The sequence below is a fragment of the Notolepis coatsorum genome, assembly GCF_963971535.1.
Source record: "Notolepis coatsorum genome assembly, chromosome: 4".
Lineage (NCBI taxonomy): Eukaryota > Metazoa > Chordata > Actinopteri > Aulopiformes > Paralepididae > Notolepis > Notolepis coatsorum.
The window spans coordinates 40,377,068-40,398,146 of record NC_140168.1 but is presented as its reverse complement, the minus strand read 5'-3'; the positions used below and the strand labels follow the sequence as shown (position 1 = coordinate 40,398,146).

The window sequence follows — 21,079 nt, the reverse complement described above, 5'->3', positions numbered from 1 at the left end:
GTCCTTACCAGCTCAATCACGGTCTGGTATGGAAACTGCACTGCTGGGCGGCTGAGTGGCGCAGTGGGCAAGGCGCTCGCCACTAACGCAGGAGATGCTGGTATCGAGCCCAGCTCTCTGCGTTGCTACCGGCTTGGCCGGTCGTCATACTAACACAATTGGCAGTGTTAGAGGGTGGGAAAGCCGGTGGGTGGGGATTGGACGTTGTGGACAGCGACTCCTACAGGTCGGTTGGGTGACGCCGGTGTGGCGGAAACAGGTATCGGGGGCAGCGTGAGCCTCCCACGCGTTACTCCTCGCCACTGAGAGTTCGAGCTGCTGCGGTGAAAAGATGCGACAGGCTGCCTCCTCCTGTACCGGAGGGGACACGTGATGCAAGGCTTCTATCCTCACTACAGCCGACCAGTGGGAGGCATAGTAGCAACGTTCAAGACAGATCCTTCCTCCTGAGCAACGTCGACTAAAGACGCACTTCTTCAACCATTATCTGAATTAAAGAAATTAAAAATTTAAATCTAACCCTAACTAACCATACTGTCATGCACTTGTCCTAATAAACTAACCTACACTGTAGCAATCAACACTTTGATGAACATTGTTACTCAGCTGATAGAGTTGTGCCCTTCCTGATGGCTTGTCGTACAGAACTTGTAAGTCGCTTTGGATAAAAGCGTCAGCTAAATGACTAAATGTAAAAATGTAAATGGGAGGGAAGAATTGGAAATACGAAATTGGGATGGGAGAAAAATTGAAAAATTGGGAGAAAAAGTGGATAAAAAAAAGGAAACTGCACTGCTAAGGAGAGGAAGGCACTCCAGCGAGTGATTAAAACTGCTCAGTACATCTCTGGAGCAGCCTTCCCCTCACTACAGGACAATTACTCTACCAGGGCCACCAGGAGAGCACAACATAATTAAGGACAGTACACACCCCCAGCACAGACTCTTCAACCTCCTGCCATCAGGCAGGCGATACAGGAGTCTGAAAGCCAGGACTATGAGACTGACAAACAGTTTCTACCCACAGGCCATCGGGCTTGTGAATGCCAGCTCCCCCACCTCCACACACACACACCTTCTTGAAACTGATCCCTCCACCCCGCTTTTGTGCCAGGCAGACACTCTGACCTGACTGCTGCTGTGACCACACTGTCACCGTCATGACAAGTATTGTGTGATTTTGTGTGAAGGGCGGACTAGCAAAGTAAGATTTTCATTGTATGGCTAACTGTCTGTTTAACTGTGCACATGACAATAAACAATCTTGAATCTTGAATCTCATTGTCCTCAAGTTTCAAGTTCAAGTTTGTTTATTAATTGTCACAATAAAATTCACATACTTTACGGTGAAATGCTTGGTTCTGTATGAGCCCCTGAGAGTGTGCTTCATACAGTACAAAATGTATTAAGTAAAAAAGTAAGTAAAAAGTAAGTAAAAAAGTAACTAAAGAGGAATATACAATATACATATATACAATATACAATACAATCTAAAGTACAACCTAGGTGCAATCTAAGTACAGTGAGTAAAAATGAGTAAACAGTGAGGTACAATGCAGAAGATGAGGTACAAAACTTTAAGGTAAGGTGCAAATGCAAATTAGGTATGAATGTAGTGCATATCTCTTTAATAATAGATACATATAATGTAGTGTTAAAGTGTCTAAAGTGAGTGTTAAGTTAAGTGTTTAAAAGTGAGTGTGCATGTGGATGTGTGTGCAATGAGTGTTGATGATGGGTTGTTACATAGAGTTATTGAGTATTCCACTGCATGGTACCTACTCGACTCTACTCTACTCTACTCTGCATTTTCGGTTTTCCATTACCAAAGTACCTGGTACCAGGTACTTTTTGGGTACTTTTTTAGTCCCTGCTCTGTCGAGGTTCCAAGCGGGTAGAAGTGGTACCAGAAAGTCACGTGAAACACTGCAGACCACTGATTGGTCAGAAGAGAGACGCGTCACTCGTTGGAGCGTCTCCACAAAAACAGAAAGCCGCCATCTTTAATGACTCGCGTAGGATTTCATTATGTTTGCAGCAGGAACAAGTGCAATAAACAAAAAAGGATACAGTCACTGTGTATTCTGCCTCATTTATTGATGAAACAAAACCGACATCAACACAATTTGCCACAAAAGGATCGCTGACTTGTTAAGCTTGTTGTTAGGTTAGGTGCTAATGTTGTGCTAGCGTTTTAGCATGACTATCGTACATAGCGTGATCAATATAACTCGCTATTGATTGTTTGTACTAGTAACGTTAATGCTAGTAGAATAGACACAACGTGAGGTAATCACCATCCATTTTAAACCGGTTATTACCTAATGCTAACGTTAGCAGATAGACAGCTGGGGTGATGACAGGTGATGAGGATTTGGAGACAGGAATGCACGTGGGAGACACACGAGGACACCTGCAGGGCCTGGGTGGAAACACAAGAGGAGAGACTAGGGGGAGGGGAGACACACTTTTAAAAGTGAAGCTCTGTGTGTACCACAGTACTACAGTATGTGCAAGGAAACTATAAAAGAAGGAAGGGTCATTACGTCACACAGTGTAGTGCGTGAAGGCACATTGGTGCCAAGTGTGGCAACTTTCAGTTCGACCGACATTGAGTTTAATGGGACCAGCCATCTTCTCATTTATGACCCATCATTTAAGCAGGTTATTACCTTGTATCTCAGAATCATCAGCAATTTGTTGCATTGTTAACTAGCTAACGTTTGATATATTGGTTGATGTATATTTCCTCAGATAACTTGTATATTTTGAATGTTAATACAGGCTTTAATAGAACTGGCACCAAAGTCTAGCACCAAGCAGAGCATAGAACACTGGTATTCTGACGTGATGCCCCTTCCTTCTCTTATACAGTAGTTTCCTTATATGTGTGTGGGTGTGATGATTGCCTAAAGCTGGCTGTGTAGAGTTGGCAGAGCCAGGTTCAGATGATCAGATGATTAATAAGGCATTTATGGGAAAGTCCATTTCAAGGGTGTGATTGAGTTTGGGGGGTGGACGTGGGCCGGTCAGTTGTGTTTGGAGGTTGATGCTTGATGATAAATGTATACCAGTATAATAATAATAATAATAATAATAATAATAATAATAATAATAATAATAATAATAATAATAATAATAATAATAATAATAATAATAATAATAATAATAATAATAATAATAATAATAATAATAATAATAATAATAATAATAATAATAATAATAATAATAATAATAATAATAATAATAATAATAATAATAATAATAATAATAATAATAATAATAATAATAATAATAATAATAATAATAATAATAATAATAATAATAATAATAATAATAATAATAATAATAATAATAATAATAATAATAATAATAATAATAATAATAATAATAATAATAATAATAATAATAATAATAATAATAATAATAATAATAATAATAATAATAATAATAATAATAATAATAATAATAATAATAATAATAATAATAATAATAATAATAATAATAATAATAATAATAATAATAATAATAATAATAATAATAATAATAATAATAATAATAATAATAATAATAATTCATTTTATTTATGTAGCGCTTTTCAATAACCCAAAGACGAAGTAAGTGGTACTGTGATATGTCTGTCTGTATGTGTGTGTCCCAGTGGTATCTGAAAGTATGTTTGTGTGTGCACGTGCGTAAGCACAAGCACAGATTACAGGTATGTGTATCCATAAGGCCCTTGCGATCTATGGGACCCTCACTAACACACAGATGAGTATTCAGACTGCTGTGGATGTGTGTACTGTAGGCTTCATGGCATGTGTGCTCAGCTAAAAGGGGAACATATAACTGCATAGCCTCACACCATAACCTGTGCCGCTTAGCAAACAGAGTTGACTGATTGGGCTGCTGCACTAGGAAACCATAAAGTAACATATAGTCTCCAGGCATCTGCGTGAGAAGAGTCACAGTTTTCTCTACCACACATGAGGAATTTACCAATTATATATATATATATAAAGATGGTTATTCTATTATTGTCCTATCTTATTATTCTATTATTGTATGGGTTATTGCCCATATTTATTGTAATATATGATATAACTGATGGGGCATACAGACCCTCATCTGCACCTTTGATTACACTGTTTACTTTCTCAAATTCTTATATTCAAAGTTAATATATATTCCCCTCATATTTTTATATTCAGATCAAATTTTATTGCCTATATTTATGTATTTCTACTATTACCCTGCCCATACCTGTACCCCCCCCCCCCCCCCCCCCCAGAGGGTATCAATAAAGGAATATCTTATCTCATCTTATTCTGAAGGGGCGGTGGTGGTGCTGTGGGTTTGATTACCCAGATCGCTGTGGATGTCTATAGGCAGAGGATAAGTAAGGCTTGTCTCTTTTGCGCTCACTACTGTCAATGTTCCGCTGAGCAAGGCATGTTTTCAACTGCAAATGATGTCCCCAATGGAACACGTTGTCAACATCTGCAATAAAAATATACATCTGTTTTATCTAATAAGATAACATTTTCAGTCTATTCACCTCACTCGTCATTTTTATTACAGCAAAACGGGATTGTCAAGTAAAAAAGATTATCATATATAAAAATTATATTGATACTTGCCGTGTGCAAAATATTGCAATATATCGCTGTATCGATTTTTTTCCCCAACCCTAGTTACCATAAAATGTGCATGCCAGAGGCCTGTGTTGATTTATACAATAGGTTATGCTCCAGTTATTCACTCTACACAACTCTATGAACTAGCCAGAGAAAGTATTACAATATTTGCATACACTTATGTTGTTAGGCTAGGCTATAATGTGGACAAAATACTGTACCAACAGTAGGCTAACTTATTATGACTCATGTCATAGTCTAGCTATAGTCAATAAGGCATAATTGATCAACTTTGATGAGATTGAACATCCCAACATTGAATTATATAAAGAAAACTGCTGGCTATAACCTTTGCACGAAGAAGGTAATTTCAGTATTGGAAACTGTTCTAAATTAGTTTGAGATCACTGGGTGTACAGTTAGGGTCCTGCTCCCCCACATAGCCGGGTGTCATGTGAGAAGGCTCTGGCTCTGAATTAACTCCAGGGTCAGCAGCAGCAGCAGCACCGGTCATATGTTTCCACGTGTCTCGTTTACTTTTTTTTTAACAGGTCTATTGATATTTTGATTTCCAATGAACCCCCTTGGCTCAAGGATGTCTAACCCGCCTAGCGGGGCGTGCCGTGCTAAAGGATAGGGTGGAAGGATGGGGGCGTGCCGTGCCAAAGGATAGGGTGGAAGGATGGGGGCGTGCCGTGCCAAAGGATAGGGTGGAAGGATGGGGGCGTGCCGTGCCAAAGGATAGGGTGGAAGGATGGCCCGTTGAAAAGGGGGCGGGTACCTTATCTAAAATGACTACATCCTCCACTTCTGCCCACTACCGTCAGTTTTGAAATTGATTGTAACCTACGCGGATCACAGAACGTGTTTATTTTTTTTTAATTTATTGCTTTTGTCATTAAAACGCCGATTAATTAAAGATTATTGTTTTTGTTTTTTATTGAGCAGCGAACAACCGGCTATTATTTGGCTAGTATTACTATCATGGCAAAGGGAGAGGGAGCAGAACAATATTCCAACAACACGAGTTTATTGAATAATAAACCGGTCAGCCCGGATGGCATCAAGCTCGCTGGGAAGGTAAGTTCATTCATAATTTTTTTTACAACTATGGCTTATCGATAGTTGCGTATCTCTAAGTATGTTAACGGAAAACAAATGAGACATTGCAACAAGGTGGGCTTTGACAGCGAAATCTGTCCCCAAAAACGAAGAGTGACTGAAATCGACGGCAGAAGTGCCTTTCGTGAACATAACGTTATTACTGCCGCACCGCGCGATGCTTCCGAGACATTAAGCTCCTCACCATTGCTGACATTATTCATTTGAATGAAAAATTAGGAGCACCTCGCCCCCTAATCCCTGTGGTGAAATGATTATCCTTAGCCTGCTTGCATTAATGGTCTGAGTACGTGACGTTATTATATATTCAAATGTATGTTTATTTGTTTGTCTTGGGGAATCGGCGCTTCTCGTGTGGTGGGTGATGCCGGGTGTCTCGCCTGCAGGCTGCAGCTGTTGCATGTGCATCGGGCTGCACGGTGCACCAGTCCAGGGCTACGTGTCACTCAGTCCCTGGATGATCGCCTTATAGGGGACGGCATTGCTGGGGTTCCCCCCGACATTTGAATCTGACAACCTGATCTGACGTATGTGTTTATTTGTTTATGTTAAAAATGTCTCTCTCTCGTTTCCTCCTCCTTGGGTAGGAATTTGACTAAACTCACCACGTGGTGCTCCCCTGGAATTGAGCCTGGGTTTATCAGGGAAACGGGTGACGGGCACAAACAATATTATACGTTTTACCTTCATGGTTGGACAATATCTTAACGCAGCCATACAGAAAGATCCCCATGTATGGAAGGGGCCACATGTGTCTTGTTCTATTGGAATTGATGGTGTCAGTATGCATTATGCAAATGTACAATGCAGTGCCAGAGAGATGAGAGGAATGTCTTTGAGATGTCCTAATGGTTTTTTGGGTTGAAGTCCTATTTGTAGAGCTGCCTTGGACTTCAACTTTTTTTTATAACTATAACGGATCCTACCCCGGATTTAATCCAAAGAGCACCTACTGAAACACAAAACCAAGAACGCTGTAGCCCTCTCCATATCCTCTTTTTGATAATGTCCTAATGTTGTTCGTTTCCAGGGCATCACCCTCTTCTCCTGCGACCTTCCCTCGCTGTGGTTACTGGCTGACGGGTTCATAATATGTGGACTGCTGATGTCCAGGGGTTCACACAGTTCCACGTTCAATTTCAAAGATCACTGAGTCTTTCGGTTCATCACCATGGGGACCTGAGCTGAATCAACAGGTCACCTGATCTAAGCTATTGTTTTAATGACTCCTGTCTCACTCGGGTGATGACCCTGGAATCCTGTTTTTTCAACTAGTCCATTTGAACAAAGATTAATTTGGTTTATCAACAAGGCGGAGATGTCGTGGTCGTGCCTATTGTGGTCGTGGGGGGGGGGGGGGGGTCGTGTCGTGTCATCGGATTGAAAACTAGACACTGGTTCGTTGGCTGTGCTCGTACAGCTGTCAAAATGATTTAAAAAAACGTGTCTACCGGTGTAAGAGAGGGTAGAGTAGTCGGCACCATCACAGAAAGGCCTTTTGATTGGTCGGACGGGGGAGGAGGGTGTGACTGGGTAGGGGCCATGGAGCTGGCAGGCGCTCCTGTGGTCGTTGAGCCAGCCAAGGTGCTGTCACCCAGGCTCAGAGGTGTGGGCACTCTGGTGAGGAAAGGGACTATGCTCACTCACCCTGCAGGCAGAGATTGGCAACACTGACATAAAAGTCAACAAACCTGGTGTCTGTGGGAGAAAGAATTAAGGCTACATGCAGTGGAGCAAATGACACAACATGGCTACCAGACGGGACACTTTGATTACACAATTAGGGCAGTTTCCCTCCCTGTGCCAGTCCCCATTAGGCAGGACATTATGTGACGACAGGACCACAGACGGGTCGCTTTAAACGGGATGGGTATCTCTTTTCTGATAGGGATACCCTGCCCCATTTTAAAATAAAATATCTAGGCCTGTGGAAGAAGAAAAAGAAAACATCAAACACGTTCTAAAACACTTTCTGTACGGCTGGGCCAAGAGTCTCTGGGTCCTTGGAGCTCTATCTACCTGTGTGATGAATGATGGTAGTCTTTTCACCAAGAAGGCTCTGGCTGTTTAAAATCTAGGTTCTATTGCTTATGAGAATACGTTTATTCAAAGACCTGTTGTGAGAAATGAATGTTGTTGCTTGGAAGACGAGGAGGACCGAGAAGTCGAAGAGCAATTCGGAGAAGTGAAAGGGAACTTATTAAGTTCTCTTTCACTTCTCCGAATTGCTCTTCGACTTCTCGGTCCTCCTTATTAAGTTCTCTTTCACTTCTCCGAATTGCTCTTCGACTTATCATGCAGAAAGTCGCTATATGATGCAGACTAGGGATGCACCGAAATTTCAGCCACCGAAAGTTTTCGGCCGAAAATGGCAAAAAATGGCCTTTCGGCTTTCGGCCGAAAGAGTTTTTTCACCGAAAATATATCACCGAAACAGAAACAACCTGTAACCTAACGCGTGTTGTTGTGATGATGTCGCGCTGTCGGGAGTCGCGCTGTTTCTATGTAAACTCTGTGCGCAACGCGTCCAATAAATGCGTCTGCTTTATATCCTTATTTACTATATGCCCATCGCGGTTAATCACTGAGTGATCTAATATGCATATTCTTCAGAGCGCGAGGGGGGGGATTGTGTTTCTCACATTGACGCTGTCTGTCGTTGATAATATAATCTGAAGAGCATTATTATTATCATTCTCGAGCATACACGTCGTGCGTCTACTGTGCAGAGTCAAGAGAGAACATTCACCTGGGGACTAGAAAGGTGCGCTCAGTAGAGCACAGATGTCCGCCGCGGCAGCCAGAGAAAAGATGGAATTAATGTACTGTATGCATTTAGAAGTGCTGAATAAATGTTTTATGGACCCATAATAGTGATTATTTATTATTTAAGTTAAGTTTTGCCATAATCATATATTTTTCCATAATCATAATGTTCCACAACATTGGTAAAAAAAAATTCTATTCTATGAATCATTTTCGGCATTCGGTTTTCGGCCAACTGTTTTCTATTTTCGGTATCGGTTTCGGCCAAGAATTTCCCATTCGGTGCATCCCTAATGCAGACTAGTATTAAGTCACCTCGTTTTGAATCGGGGCATTCTACAGTAGCCGCCGCCCGCCTCCTCTCTTACGAATGTAATGGAAAGGGGGCAGTCAAAGGATAAGTCTGAAAGGGCTTGTAAATGAGCCTTAATGTAGCCTTCTGGGGAAAAAGTAGGTTGATATGGATTGTTTGTAATGCCCCAAGTTACTGTTAATTTATTAGGCATTATCTTCAGACTAGGCTAGCTTTACAAAAGGTTAAATAGGTTAGTTAGACTATACGTTCTAGTTGCTTTTTCTGCATAGGCTGACCTGTATGATTTTCGTGCATCAACTTACCCAGTTTTTGCCTCTTTCTCTCCCCTTTCCTCCCCTTTTATCGAGGCAGCGTGAGCAGAGGAACAGCTTGTCCATCTGCAACAAGCTGTGCTATGCCATCGGCGGAGTGCCCTACCAGATGACAGGATGTGCCCTGGGCTTCTTCCTGCAGATCTACCTACTCGACGTGGCTCAGGTGAGTCGGTGGCCCGGTAGAAAACATTAGCCCTGAGCCTTCTGGACTCTTACCCTCTCCCCCTTCACTCCACAAGCCTGCCTATAGAGGCCACGTTGGAACTATAAGTATAAGTCTTTATTTGTCATCGGATTAACACACACACACATGTGATTGGCGACCCACAGGAACACACACACACATGCACTGAGTCGCTGACGAAATGTTCTCTAGTCTGCACCCTCCATCCCGTCGGCCTTCCCCCCCCCCCCCAAGGGCAGCCGGGAGCAGACGAGGGCTGCGGTGAGCACAGCGCCCGGGGACCAATCCAAGTGCTCCTGTCCGTCTTCGTCAGGGACGCGACAGTGTTAGCGATCTGTTGTGCATGTTTTTCCATTGGGTTTATCTTATCGGGAGGGGAAACCCTTGCGAGCACGGGGAGAACATGCAAACTCCACACAGAAAGGCCAGAGAGATACCCCACCTGGGTAATTGGCAACCTGGTCCCCAAGCGGGAATCGAACCCATAACCTTCTAGCTGTGAGGCGACAGTGTTAACCACTACACCACCATGCCGCCAACTACCTAACAAGCAGAACCTGTCGACACGGCCACTGGTTTCCATAAAGGACCTTAAGCGCGGAGGCACGCTGTGACTCCATTACTGCCACGCTGACCTGTGCAGTATGTGGGCTGGTATGTGGAGACCTCAGCGTGGGCCCGTACATGATCCCTCTTGACCCCGAGGGCACCCCTCCTACAGGGCAGCGGCCAGGACATGGCAGCTTCCGAGGGCTGGCCGACAATGGGGGGCCATTGTCCGGGGAAAGTGGAAGAGCTGGGGGAAAAAGTTGTTCTATTGTTTAGCTCGTTAACTCCACGATGGGCCACGACTGTAACATCAGAGGGCTTACCGGGGCTTAGGCCGGCCAGAGAGGAAGGCGGGGATGAGTAAGAGGGGCTCGCTTTAATGGACTTTGACGCTGATCTGCCTGTCAAGGCCAAGTTGGCGTGTAAGTGGACAGCTTCCCATGGGGCTAGCTTTTGGCAGACAGCTGAGATCAGTGGTTTAAGAGTCAACCGGGTGATGCGCCGTGCTCTTTCATTTGGGCCAGTCATCATCTCTCACCCAGAGGAAATGAATAGTGTAATTAATTAAAAGTGTCGCCAGTACAACCTGTCGCTGGTTGAATTGACAGTTTGCTGTTCGACGAGTTATTTACACTGGCAAATAAGCACAGCCTGTCCCCCTTTTTTTTTTTTTTTATATAATTTATTTTATATATAGGTCCCCTATTGGTAACTATTTGGGCAATTTTACACAATTCCTGTGAGTCTATGGAACACATACTGTATGTACGTTTTTTATCTTTTTTTTTTTTATCTACTTTTTTCTCCCATTTTCAATTTTTCTCCCATCCCAATTTTCGTATCGTCCAATTCTACCCTCCCCTGTCTCGAACGCTGTTAGGCCATGCCTCCCACAAGCCGGCTGCAATGTGGACGAAGCCTTACATCACGTGTCCCCTCTGGTACTCGAGGAGGCAGCCGTTGCATCTTTTCACCTGCACAGCGCAATCTCTCAGTGGCGGGGGTCTGCGTGGGAGGGACACGCCGCCCCCGTCGCTTCCTGATTCTGCTGCGCAGGCGCACCAACCGACCTGTAGGAGTCGCTGTCCACAACGTCCGATCCCCACCCATCAGCTTTCCCACCCCTAACACTGCCAATTGTGTTAGTATGAACGACCAGCCAAGCTGATAGCAATGCGGAGAGCTGGGCTCGAACCCAGCGTCTCTTGCATTGGTGGCGAGTGCCTTGCCCACTACACCACTTAGCCGCCTATGTACGTTTTCTTTCAATAAAATTCATTGTTTTGTATTTTTAATCAAGTACTTTGGTGCACCACTTTCTCCCCTTCCAAAGTACAAGCTGTTTTTGGCTGTGCTCCACCCATACTCGCAATGCGCTTTGATTCACCCACCTGCACTGGCAGATACGCTAGGATGGAGGAACCTTTTCAAAGCGTACACACACACCCGCTCCGTCTCTGGGTGTGTGTGTACGTGACGTAAGTTGGGCGAGTGTGTGTGTCTTGTGAGACGAGAGGAGAGAAGTGCTGCCGTTCGAGTGTGTGTCTGTGAGAGGGAGAGACGAGGGGAGAGAAGCGATGCCGGTAAAGCAAGAGTTTCATCTCAGCTGCGGCTGATGGCGCAAGACACACCAGTCGTGCGCGAAGGCGGGCGGGCGACCAGCGCTTCACTTTCGCTCCCATGTTGACAGACGTAGCTGTGCCCACCGGCCGCAAGCAGGCACGCGACTCGCGGTCTGGAAGCGATCGTTTTCGCTTTGGTTGGATTCAGAGGCGTGCGCCACACGCTTTTTCACAGAAATACACTCAATATCTGCATTATTACCACACATATAGATGTTGTTCAAGGAGTACAGTCACACTGATCATCATTCTAAAATGAATTCTAACATTCTAATTAATTATATAATAACTGGTTATACATGCAAAATGGACAATAGAACACTGGAACTGGAAATCTTTAAAAAATCTTCAAACGGGGACTGACTTCGCAATAGACTAGGCATTTACAGCTGTTCCAATGTAAATGTGCCTTCCTCTGTGCACTTTCGCCCGCTCTGAAGTCGGACTCGGTGTGCCCGGCCACGTGCGCTGCTGGCACAACCCCACATTGCTTGAAAACAATGCAAAATAGTAACACTGGAAAATGCCATTTTTACAATAGGGGACCTTTAAGTTACACCTCTTTCCATTGACCACCAGTTAAGACATTTACTTCAGTGGAAAAGTGATATGATTCACGTAATAATATCTCGGCTTTCCTAACAAACCATGCACTGTCTGTAATCTTGTGGTAACCATAATCCATAACTATGGGTCATAATCCATAACTATGGGTCATTCTTTAATTATAGGTGGACCAGAGTTTGTGTGTAATGTGTGTGCGTGTGTGTGTGTGTGGACGACATTGTGCGTACATACAATTCAGGGTGACAAATAATGAAAATAGCCTACAGGTAATACTGGTTTCTTTAGTGCCAAGAATCAACTGTATGAACAATGGCATGTGTGTGTTCTAGTCACTCTCTGGACCCGATGAGACGGGAGTGGTTTGTTCTAATGCTCTCTGCGTCTTCCTGTCCCCCAGCTGGATCCTTTCTATGCCTCCATCATCCTGTTTGTGGGCCGGGCGTGGGACGCCGTCACGGACCCCACTGTGGGCTTCCTCGTGTCCCGCAGTCCCTGGACTCGCTTCGGACGCATGCTGCCCTGGTAGGTCCACCTCCCTACTGGGTCCAGTGCTGTGTAATATCCACCACATATATATATAATTAATTAATTAATAATAATAAAAAGTAGGGCTGTACCGAATGCTTCGAAGCTTCGATCATAATGTTGACATTATAATTCTAAATCAACATTTGAAATTTTTATTTATAATACATTTATTTATTAAAAAAAAAATATATATTTGAATCTCTTTTTTTCAATCTGTTTAAACCAATGGGGTTTTCTTCACAGTTGCAGATAAAGATTAGGCTACATTAATATTATAATATTATACTATAAGACGTCACCGTCACTTTCGTACTGAATATAATTGACGAAACTGATGAATTATATTCATTAAAGAAAGTTGATTTAATAAAAAAAAAAACTAATTTAATCAGATTAATCACTTTATTCAAATTGAGGATTTAGTTTGAGGATAAAAAATATATATTTAAAAGAAATTAAAGAATTAATCAAAAAAAATTATGAAGTACATTTTTTTTACAGACATTCGAAGCTTCGTTCGAATACTTCAATAGAAGCTTCGAATGTTAAAAAATGACATTCGGTACAGCCCTAATGAAAAGAAAATCACCCACACAACACAAAAAAAAATCTTTTTGAAATGAGATATAATTGTGATTCTTATGTGAACCACGTTGTTGTTTTTTCCCCACACCCCTAAAATGTTGTAATGGGTCATGGTGGGTGATGGAGCAAAGTGTTTAACTTCCGTTCCCTTATTGATAAAGACCACGCCACTGAACAGCTTCTGCTTTGGTATTTTTCCCTCAATGCAAATTCAGCCAAATTCAGCCGGAGTGAGTCAGAGTCCAGCGAGGCTCCTCTCCAGCGTGTCAGTGGGGGTGTGTTGTCAATGGTGTGTTCAGAGGGCGGAGCCTCGCGCTGTGACTGCATTTTGAAATTCCGGCATCAGCCGGGTTACAAGAGTTCACGCTGATGCAATTACCGCCACGGCACTTCCTTATTGCCCACACACGCGTATACACACACACACACACACACACACACACACACACACACACACGCACACACACAGTACCACAACGATTGGAAGGGAAGAAGGAAGCAATAAAATAGCCATAAGAGAAAATGCTTCCTATCTAAAAATGCTAAGGATTTACCACTAGTGTGAAGAAAATCCCATAATTATTACCTTATTTGTGTGTCTTAGTTTTTAATAAAAAGAAGCTGCTGGACTTGCTCTTTCCCGCAGCATGGCTCTCTGGCACGGTATTGATAAATGTAACTCCTAGCTGCTAAGCAGGGCTGCTTCTCACAGCAAGTGAAACAACCCCCCCCTCCTTCATTTCAGAAAGAATTTCTCAAAAAGGTGTTAAACCTCCACCTCTATTTGTTTTTAATATCCCTGCAATTTTTTGATAACACTGTACCATTTCAGGGGGCGGCCGGAGGTTTTTTTCTTCGTGTTTTTAACCTACAGTAGATGGGTTATTGGATGGAATCGTCGGTCATTCGGGTTCTGTTTTCAATTATGCCCGAGTTTTAATATGCTGCAAGCTGACGTTTGGAAGCCAGGAAGCCTCTCATTTTAGGGTAGTAAATGTTTGCCTGGTGCAAACCGAATCCATTTTTGCCTTTCCCAACTACTAGTATTATGCTCCATTTGTGGACAATGGTGGTTGGATTTGGAGATGTGGGAGAGCAGGTGGCCTGTAATACGGCGGCGGACCGACTTCTTGGACCCGGGCGGCAACCCCTAGCTAGTCGTCAATGTTATGTCGCCCCGCCGCTCTGCATCCTCCAGCGTGGCATCTATACGCCAAGCCTCCCATGGTTTCATATCTGCTGTAGATGGGAGTCGTGGCATTGCCTATGCATATTGTTTGTCTTTTGGGCTTTCGTTCCTGCATCCCCCCAACATGTCTGGGCTCTCCTGAAGCTCTTGAGGGGCGAGGTCGGAGGGGCCAGGTCGGAGGGGCCAGGTCTGAGGGGCCAGGTCTGAGGGGCCAGGTCTGAGGGGCCAGGTCGGAGGGACCAGGTCGGAGCCGGGCCAGGTCGGAGGGGCCAGGTCGGAGGGGCCAGGTCGGAGGGACCAGGTCGGAGGGGCCAGGTCGGAGGGACCAGGTCGGAGGGGCCAGGTCGGAGGGGCCAGGTCGGAGGGGCCAGGTCGGAGGGGCCAGGTCGGAGGGACCAGGTCGGAGGGGCCAGGTCGGAGGGGCCAGGTCTGAAGGACCAGGTCGGAGGGACCAGGTCGGAGGGACCAGGTCGGAGCAGGGCCAGGTCTGAAGGACCAGGTCGGAGGGACCAGGTCGGAGCAGGGCCAGGTCGGAGGGACCAGGTCGCAGGGGCCAGGTCGGAGGGGCCAGGTCGGAGGGACCAGGTCGGAGGGACCAGGTCGGAGGGGCCAGGTCGCAGGTGCCAGGTCGGAGGGGCCAGGTCGGAGGGACCAGGTCGGAGGGACCAGGTCGGAGGGACCAGGTCGGAGGGACCAGGTCGGAGGGACCAGGTCGGAGCCGGGCCAGGTCGGAGCCGGGCCAGGTCCGAGGGGCCAGGTCTGAAGCTCTTGGGGGGCCAGTTCTGAAGCTCTTGTGGGGGGCCAGGTCTGAAGCTTTTGGGAGGGGGGGGGGGGGGCAGGTCTGAAGCTCTTGGGGGGGCAGGTCTGAAGCTCTTGGGGGGGGGGGGGGTAGGTCTGAAGCTCTTGGGGGGGGCCAGGTCGGAGGGTCTCAATGGCTCTCTTCATACGAGTACAGTCGGGTTTTCAGAGTCGTCGGTTATGTAAGCGTCCTGGCGCCCTTCCAAGCTGAAGCTGTTTCCGAGAGCAGCTGCTGAATTTAATTGGAACCCCGATGTACCTTGTGGGGGCAGCTAGCTAGAGGGATGGTGCAGGGGCAATGGAGGAGTGGGGGGGGGGGGGGGGGGGTAAAGAGAAGATGGGCTGGATGGGGAAGCGGGTATTATGTATTTGTTTTTGCTATATATAACGTGTTGTGTTTTTGCTTGGACTACATTTGTTTGCCTTGACTTTGGGGCCACCTAACCTTTTTTTAAACATTAAGCATAGATATTTAAGTAACATTTATCATACTATTTGTTTATTTGTTTATTAGCAAAGGATCCCCATTAGCTGACGCCAAGACGTCAACTAGTCTTCCTGGGGTCCGAGACAACATTAAAACATTACAACATATACATTGCAATTAAAACATAATACAATTAAAACATAGCAAGACATACCAACCAAGGAAACACAACATAGCAAGACGTACCAACCGAGGAAACGCAACAACATTAACACACAAACAAATTATATCTAAATATGTACATCAACGGTAACATATTGCATAACTCAGCATTGTCAATATTGGCTACATGTAAGATTTTAATTTATTTTTGAAGCTTGCTACACCTCTTATGTCACGTATGTCACTTGGAAGATAATTCCATGCCCTGATAGCCCTATATAAAACTGTTCTTTGCATACTGTTAGTATTTGCATGGGGTAGAATAATCTGCCCTCTACTTGCCCATCTGGTAAAATGCATGTGCACATTTGAGCTATATAATATATAAATACTATATATTTATTTAGGTCTTATATACACGAATCAACAACCTTTCCATCCCCACTACTAGGGTTGGGGCGATGATTCAACATTCATCATTTGTCATATCCTATTCGCATCATATTATCTTGATGAAACTAGGATATCGTTGAGCACAATTCTGTTCTCCTTAAAATGTCTCTTCCCTTCATTAATTTGAGTTTTTGGTTTGATAATCGCACCCATAAGCTCTCGTCTGAGAAGGGGAGGTTCTGTGGAGGCATGTGTTGCCTGCCTTGTGACTTCTTCTCGGGAGACATGTGGCATGTTTTCTTTAGCGTCCCTACTTTGGAAGGAGGGAGACGGCGGGGGGAGGCAGCCGTCCCTCAGGTTCTCAGCTGGGTTGTGACACAATCGCTCGCATCTGTTGCGGGGTGCCCCCTTGGGGGCAATTATCAGCGAGCCCCCCACCACCTGAATAATTAATTTAGCGCACGCAGCCGAGAATCATCTTCCTGTTCCGTAGTGATGGCTGTTGATGTTATTCTTTTGCAGCATTTTGCATGCAAATGCCAGATGTTTGGTTTCCTTAGTAATTGTCTGCTTTTGTTTTGTATTATGACGGAAGACTAGCCTATGTGGCAGTGCTTAGGCCTTAGGGTATTAGGTTAAACAATCCTCTGCTTGGAGTGAGCTCCATTCTAAAGAGTTTTTAATATGCTCTGCTAGATGCTATGATCGTCATCTTCGGTCAACATCAAGATATTCTCGGTGCAAGTCGTGGCCTCGCTAAAAGTGGGTCAGCCAGGCTGGATGCAGTGTGATCTTTAGTTCAATCTATTTTCAGGGGGAAGGGTGGAGAAGGAAGGGACGAACAAACGAGCTGCAAGATCAACCAGATTTTGGTTGGTTGACTCTAGAGCGGAGAGAGGGGACTACACGTTTATCTGAAAAGCTATGTGTTCCTGTGGAAGGAGGAGGAACAGGGGGGGGGTGGGGGGGTGGAGCTCCGCCGTCTCCGGAGCTATGTGTGGTGGGGGGAGGGAGGGAGCCAGGGCCGTACGCCTCATTGGTCCAGCCCACAACACACCACCTGCCTCGGCCAATGGTGTTGCGTCTGTCTGATGCAAGGTCTCTCATAGCGTTTTTAAAGGCTGACTGAGGAATTCAGGGGGTTACTGGAGTTCAAATCGCTGCGGAGTGGTCAGGGCCAGGCCTGCAGTTTCATACGAGTTCCACTGCTGCTGAAGTCTGGCGGAGCTATGGGTAGCTCAGCTGAAGCTTGTGTCTAAAGCTAATACTAGACTACACCTTTCCAGGACACAACTTCAAATCCATTTGATTAAACTCTGTTTAGTTTAGCAATGACAAATATTGGATCACTAATCCAGATTTAATATGGAATCAGGCCCTCTAGCCGTAACATCTAAACCCATAGCCACATTTTCCACACCAACTTTTATTATCAACAAACATGATTTTTAACTTTGTTCGTCACCACGGAGCTCTTGCATAAGGAGCACTGAGTAGGAACAAAGGGGCGAGGCACAAAACTATCGTCTTTTGTTCCAGTCTTTTTTTTTTTTTAATCTTTTCGTTAGGCCTGTGTTCTGTTTTGTGCATCAGAGCCATGTCTGCTGTATGCATTCACTGAGAAAACCAGGTCAAAATGGCCGCCACGAATGCACCGCTCTTATCATTTCACTGTAGCCGATAAAATACAATAGCCCTATAAAAAAAGTTGGCTGCTGTAATCGCTGTTTTAACAGTGCCCGCTGGTTCCTCGCGCGTCCGAGAGGTGTTCCTCTTGAATTGTAACGTCGGCTCCCACCGCGGATTTGTTAACTTTAAGAAAGGTAACCCGCCCTCCTAGTGAGCACTGCTATTTAAGAGGTCACTGAAATTGGATGCCAGGAGAGCCATACGCTGCTAGTTATATGGCCTACAATGCGGGCGCGCCGCGAGGCCAAGCGCCCTTGTTTAGAACCTCCACATCAAATGGCAGTTTGTGTCTATATTTGGAGACCTGTGGCGACGGCGATCACAGACATGGGACCTTTTCGTTTAGTCTCTTGCGTTGAGTTTCAGCAGGGGAAATTAGTTTGCCTGTGTGTGATTGTGTCTGGAGTGCCACGTTGAGACAGCTCTGTCTCTCTCACTCTCACTCTCTCACTCTCTCTGGAACCTGTCGCACGCCATGGCGAACCGCGTCACAATATTAATACCGTGTATCCTTTTTTAAGGTGAAACAAAGTAAAATTCAGGTCGATATTTGGTACATCTTATACCTATGAGTCATCCTTATCAATCGCAGGCGCTAGATGCCTAATTTGGTAGGACATCCTGAGACGTGGCATTGGGAGGAACGGGCATTGGATGCGCGTCAACCAGATGGAGGCATCTGCTTTGTGTATTTGAACTGTCGCCATTTGGCAGCACACGTCAGGTGTCTCATATCCAGGGAACAAAATTAACTCTTTGGCTTACCAGCCAAGGTGGCTGGTACAGTAGATTAAAAAAAACTACCAGCCAGGCAGATTTTTTACCAGCCAAAAATTAGAAATAGCTTTTTAGTATATCGCCATGTGTTATTATTATTATTATTACTATATACAGGGCTCTACACTAACCTTTTCCCCAGGGAGCACATGTGCTCCTAAATAAAATAAAAATTAGGAGCCCACAAAGACATTTAGGAACACAGTGAACATTTTTCAAGTAACAGAGTTTATTAACAAACTATTTATTACATGCATATTATACTGTGCGTGCATGTGCATACTAAGGGTCTACATCTGTGCAATAGCACATATCACCAAAATCACACATTGGCCCATGCCTACTAGACACAAAGGATATCGGTTGTCAAGCTGCTTTTGTATGTTGTGCTGTTGTCACAATACCAGCATTTTGACTTTGATACATATACAGATAGGAAAGGTAATGGAATATATTATTAGATGACAGAACATGGAAAATTCTTTATACAATTATTTAATTAATTATAATTTAAACGCTATTGAATAATAGTTAATCAATAGTAATTAATACAATTATTCTGTTACAGCTACTGAGCTATATACTATAGCTACTGTCCATCAATATCTTCCTTTTGAATGAAATGGGTTCAGGAGAGATGGAGAGAGGGAGAGGGAGAGAGAGAGAGAGAGCGACACACACACACACACACACACAGATAGACGAAGAGAGACACAGAGATTCTCAGCCCCTCCTTCCCTCACTATGCCTTTGAGCGTCCCCTCCCCAGTGATTAGCGTTAGCAGTAGTTAGCGTTAGCAGTTTAGCTTAGTTGGAGTACCCAGTTAGCAGATAACATTACAGTAGTTATTGTTTTTAGTGTGACGTGGGTATAACTGGCGAGGATGCAAAGCATGTTAGACAATTGGAACTGCTGCTCGCGGAGTTTTCGTTGCACATAGAAGCAGCGTGACTCGAGATGAGTTGTTACAGAGCTGATCCATGCTGCTCCGTCTCTATTATGAAATGACAATTGCGCAGTTGACACGCCCACTACGCAAGACTATTACTTGCACACTGTGCTCTTAAATGATTTTTCCGGTTTGCACAAATCTATTTTTAGAGGCAAATGCGAGTGAAATGCTCGCACTGTATAGCCCTGATATAATACTCTAATATGCTCATATGGCTCCCAATTATTTTACACGCCAGAGTGGCTGAGTAGCCTCTGTAATTTACCAGCCAAAGAGGAAATCTACATGCCATTGGCGTTTGGCGGGTGCTTTTGTTCCCTGCTCATATCGTATGCATGATGGAGATCACACCACGCCTCCTTCAATCACTCTATTAATTTACTATATATTATATGCCTACAATTAGCATCCATTCATTGCTTCTTAAAAATAACGGTGCAATCTTTACCCTACCTAATGGTCACATGCTGGGGGAAAGTTGCCCGTTTGAATCCCAGAACTAGTTGCGGAGATCTAATGTGGGGTAGTAGTGTGCAAGAAGCCCTCTTATCAGCTCCCGCTGTTTGACGAGAGTGCCTTGGGGGGGAGACATTCTTTGAGTTATCACTGAATGTCCATCTCCTGCAGACATGCGTAGATGATATCAAGAACCTTTCCTGTTCAACTGGCCAGGCCTCTGTTGTTCCTCATTGGTTAGCCTAATAGCCTGGGGTCAGTGGGGTTAAAAAAGAAAGTGACAGACATTGAGGAGAGGTCATAGAGACGACATACTGCCTGTACACTTAATGCAGCCTATCTTGGCCAACTGGGCGAGTGCAAGTAAATCTACTCTAGTATAGTATACAATAGCATTGTGATGCGTTAGGGCAGAGATATTGATATTAATATTGAGATATGCATTGCAATATCATAATTTAGATCTCTAGTCTTAAAGCCCCATTCTGTGATTTTCTTTTGTGTGTGACTATATCAACGATGAGGTCACATATATATTCACATTCCTTCTTGGAAAAGGTTATGCTGCAGATGGAAAACAAGCTATTTGGAATTTTCTTAACCCATTGTAAATCTGAATATAGATCAGATTTACACCAGTGTTTACAAACGTACAGCAAAAATAAAAAATAATTTATCTGCTGTCCAGTGTTAGTCAAGTCAAACTACTAACCTTCTTACTGTCTTTTACCATTATGCACTTTGCTACTAAGTAATCCATCTTGCCTATATTACTACCTACTATGCTAATATGTCTATACTACTACCGGTATGTACTCAAGTTTGACACTGTTTGACAAACAATGTCACTTACCCTTAGCTGTCGGAGTTGTACCCTCCCTGCTGACTTGTTGTACATAACTTTCCCTTTGGATAAACGCATCAGCTAAATGACTAAATTGTATGGTATTTCTGAGTGGGAGTAAAGCACTTTTCAATTTCACATTCCGTCATTTATTAGGCTATACTATGTGTCATAACTGGCAATTGCATCATTATGTCTCATA

The 21,079-nt window shown here is 44.2% G+C and overlaps 1 protein-coding gene across 1 annotated transcript in view; it reads left to right on the top strand.

Annotated features, from left to right (window-relative positions):
- Positions 1–5,488: 5,488 nt before the first annotated feature.
- The window catches only part of mfsd2ab (MFSD2 lysolipid transporter A, lysophospholipid b), a 37,224-nt gene continuing 21,633 nt past the window's right edge, over positions 5,489–21,079 (top strand). The window contains exons 1-3 of the mRNA XM_084312476.1: positions 5,489–5,716; positions 9,192–9,317; positions 12,474–12,598. Coding sequence (XP_084168602.1) covers positions 5,621–5,716; positions 9,192–9,317; positions 12,474–12,598 — 347 coding nt within the window. The 5' untranslated portion in view covers positions 5,489–5,620. The remainder of the gene's footprint in view (positions 5,717–9,191; positions 9,318–12,473; positions 12,599–21,079) is intronic.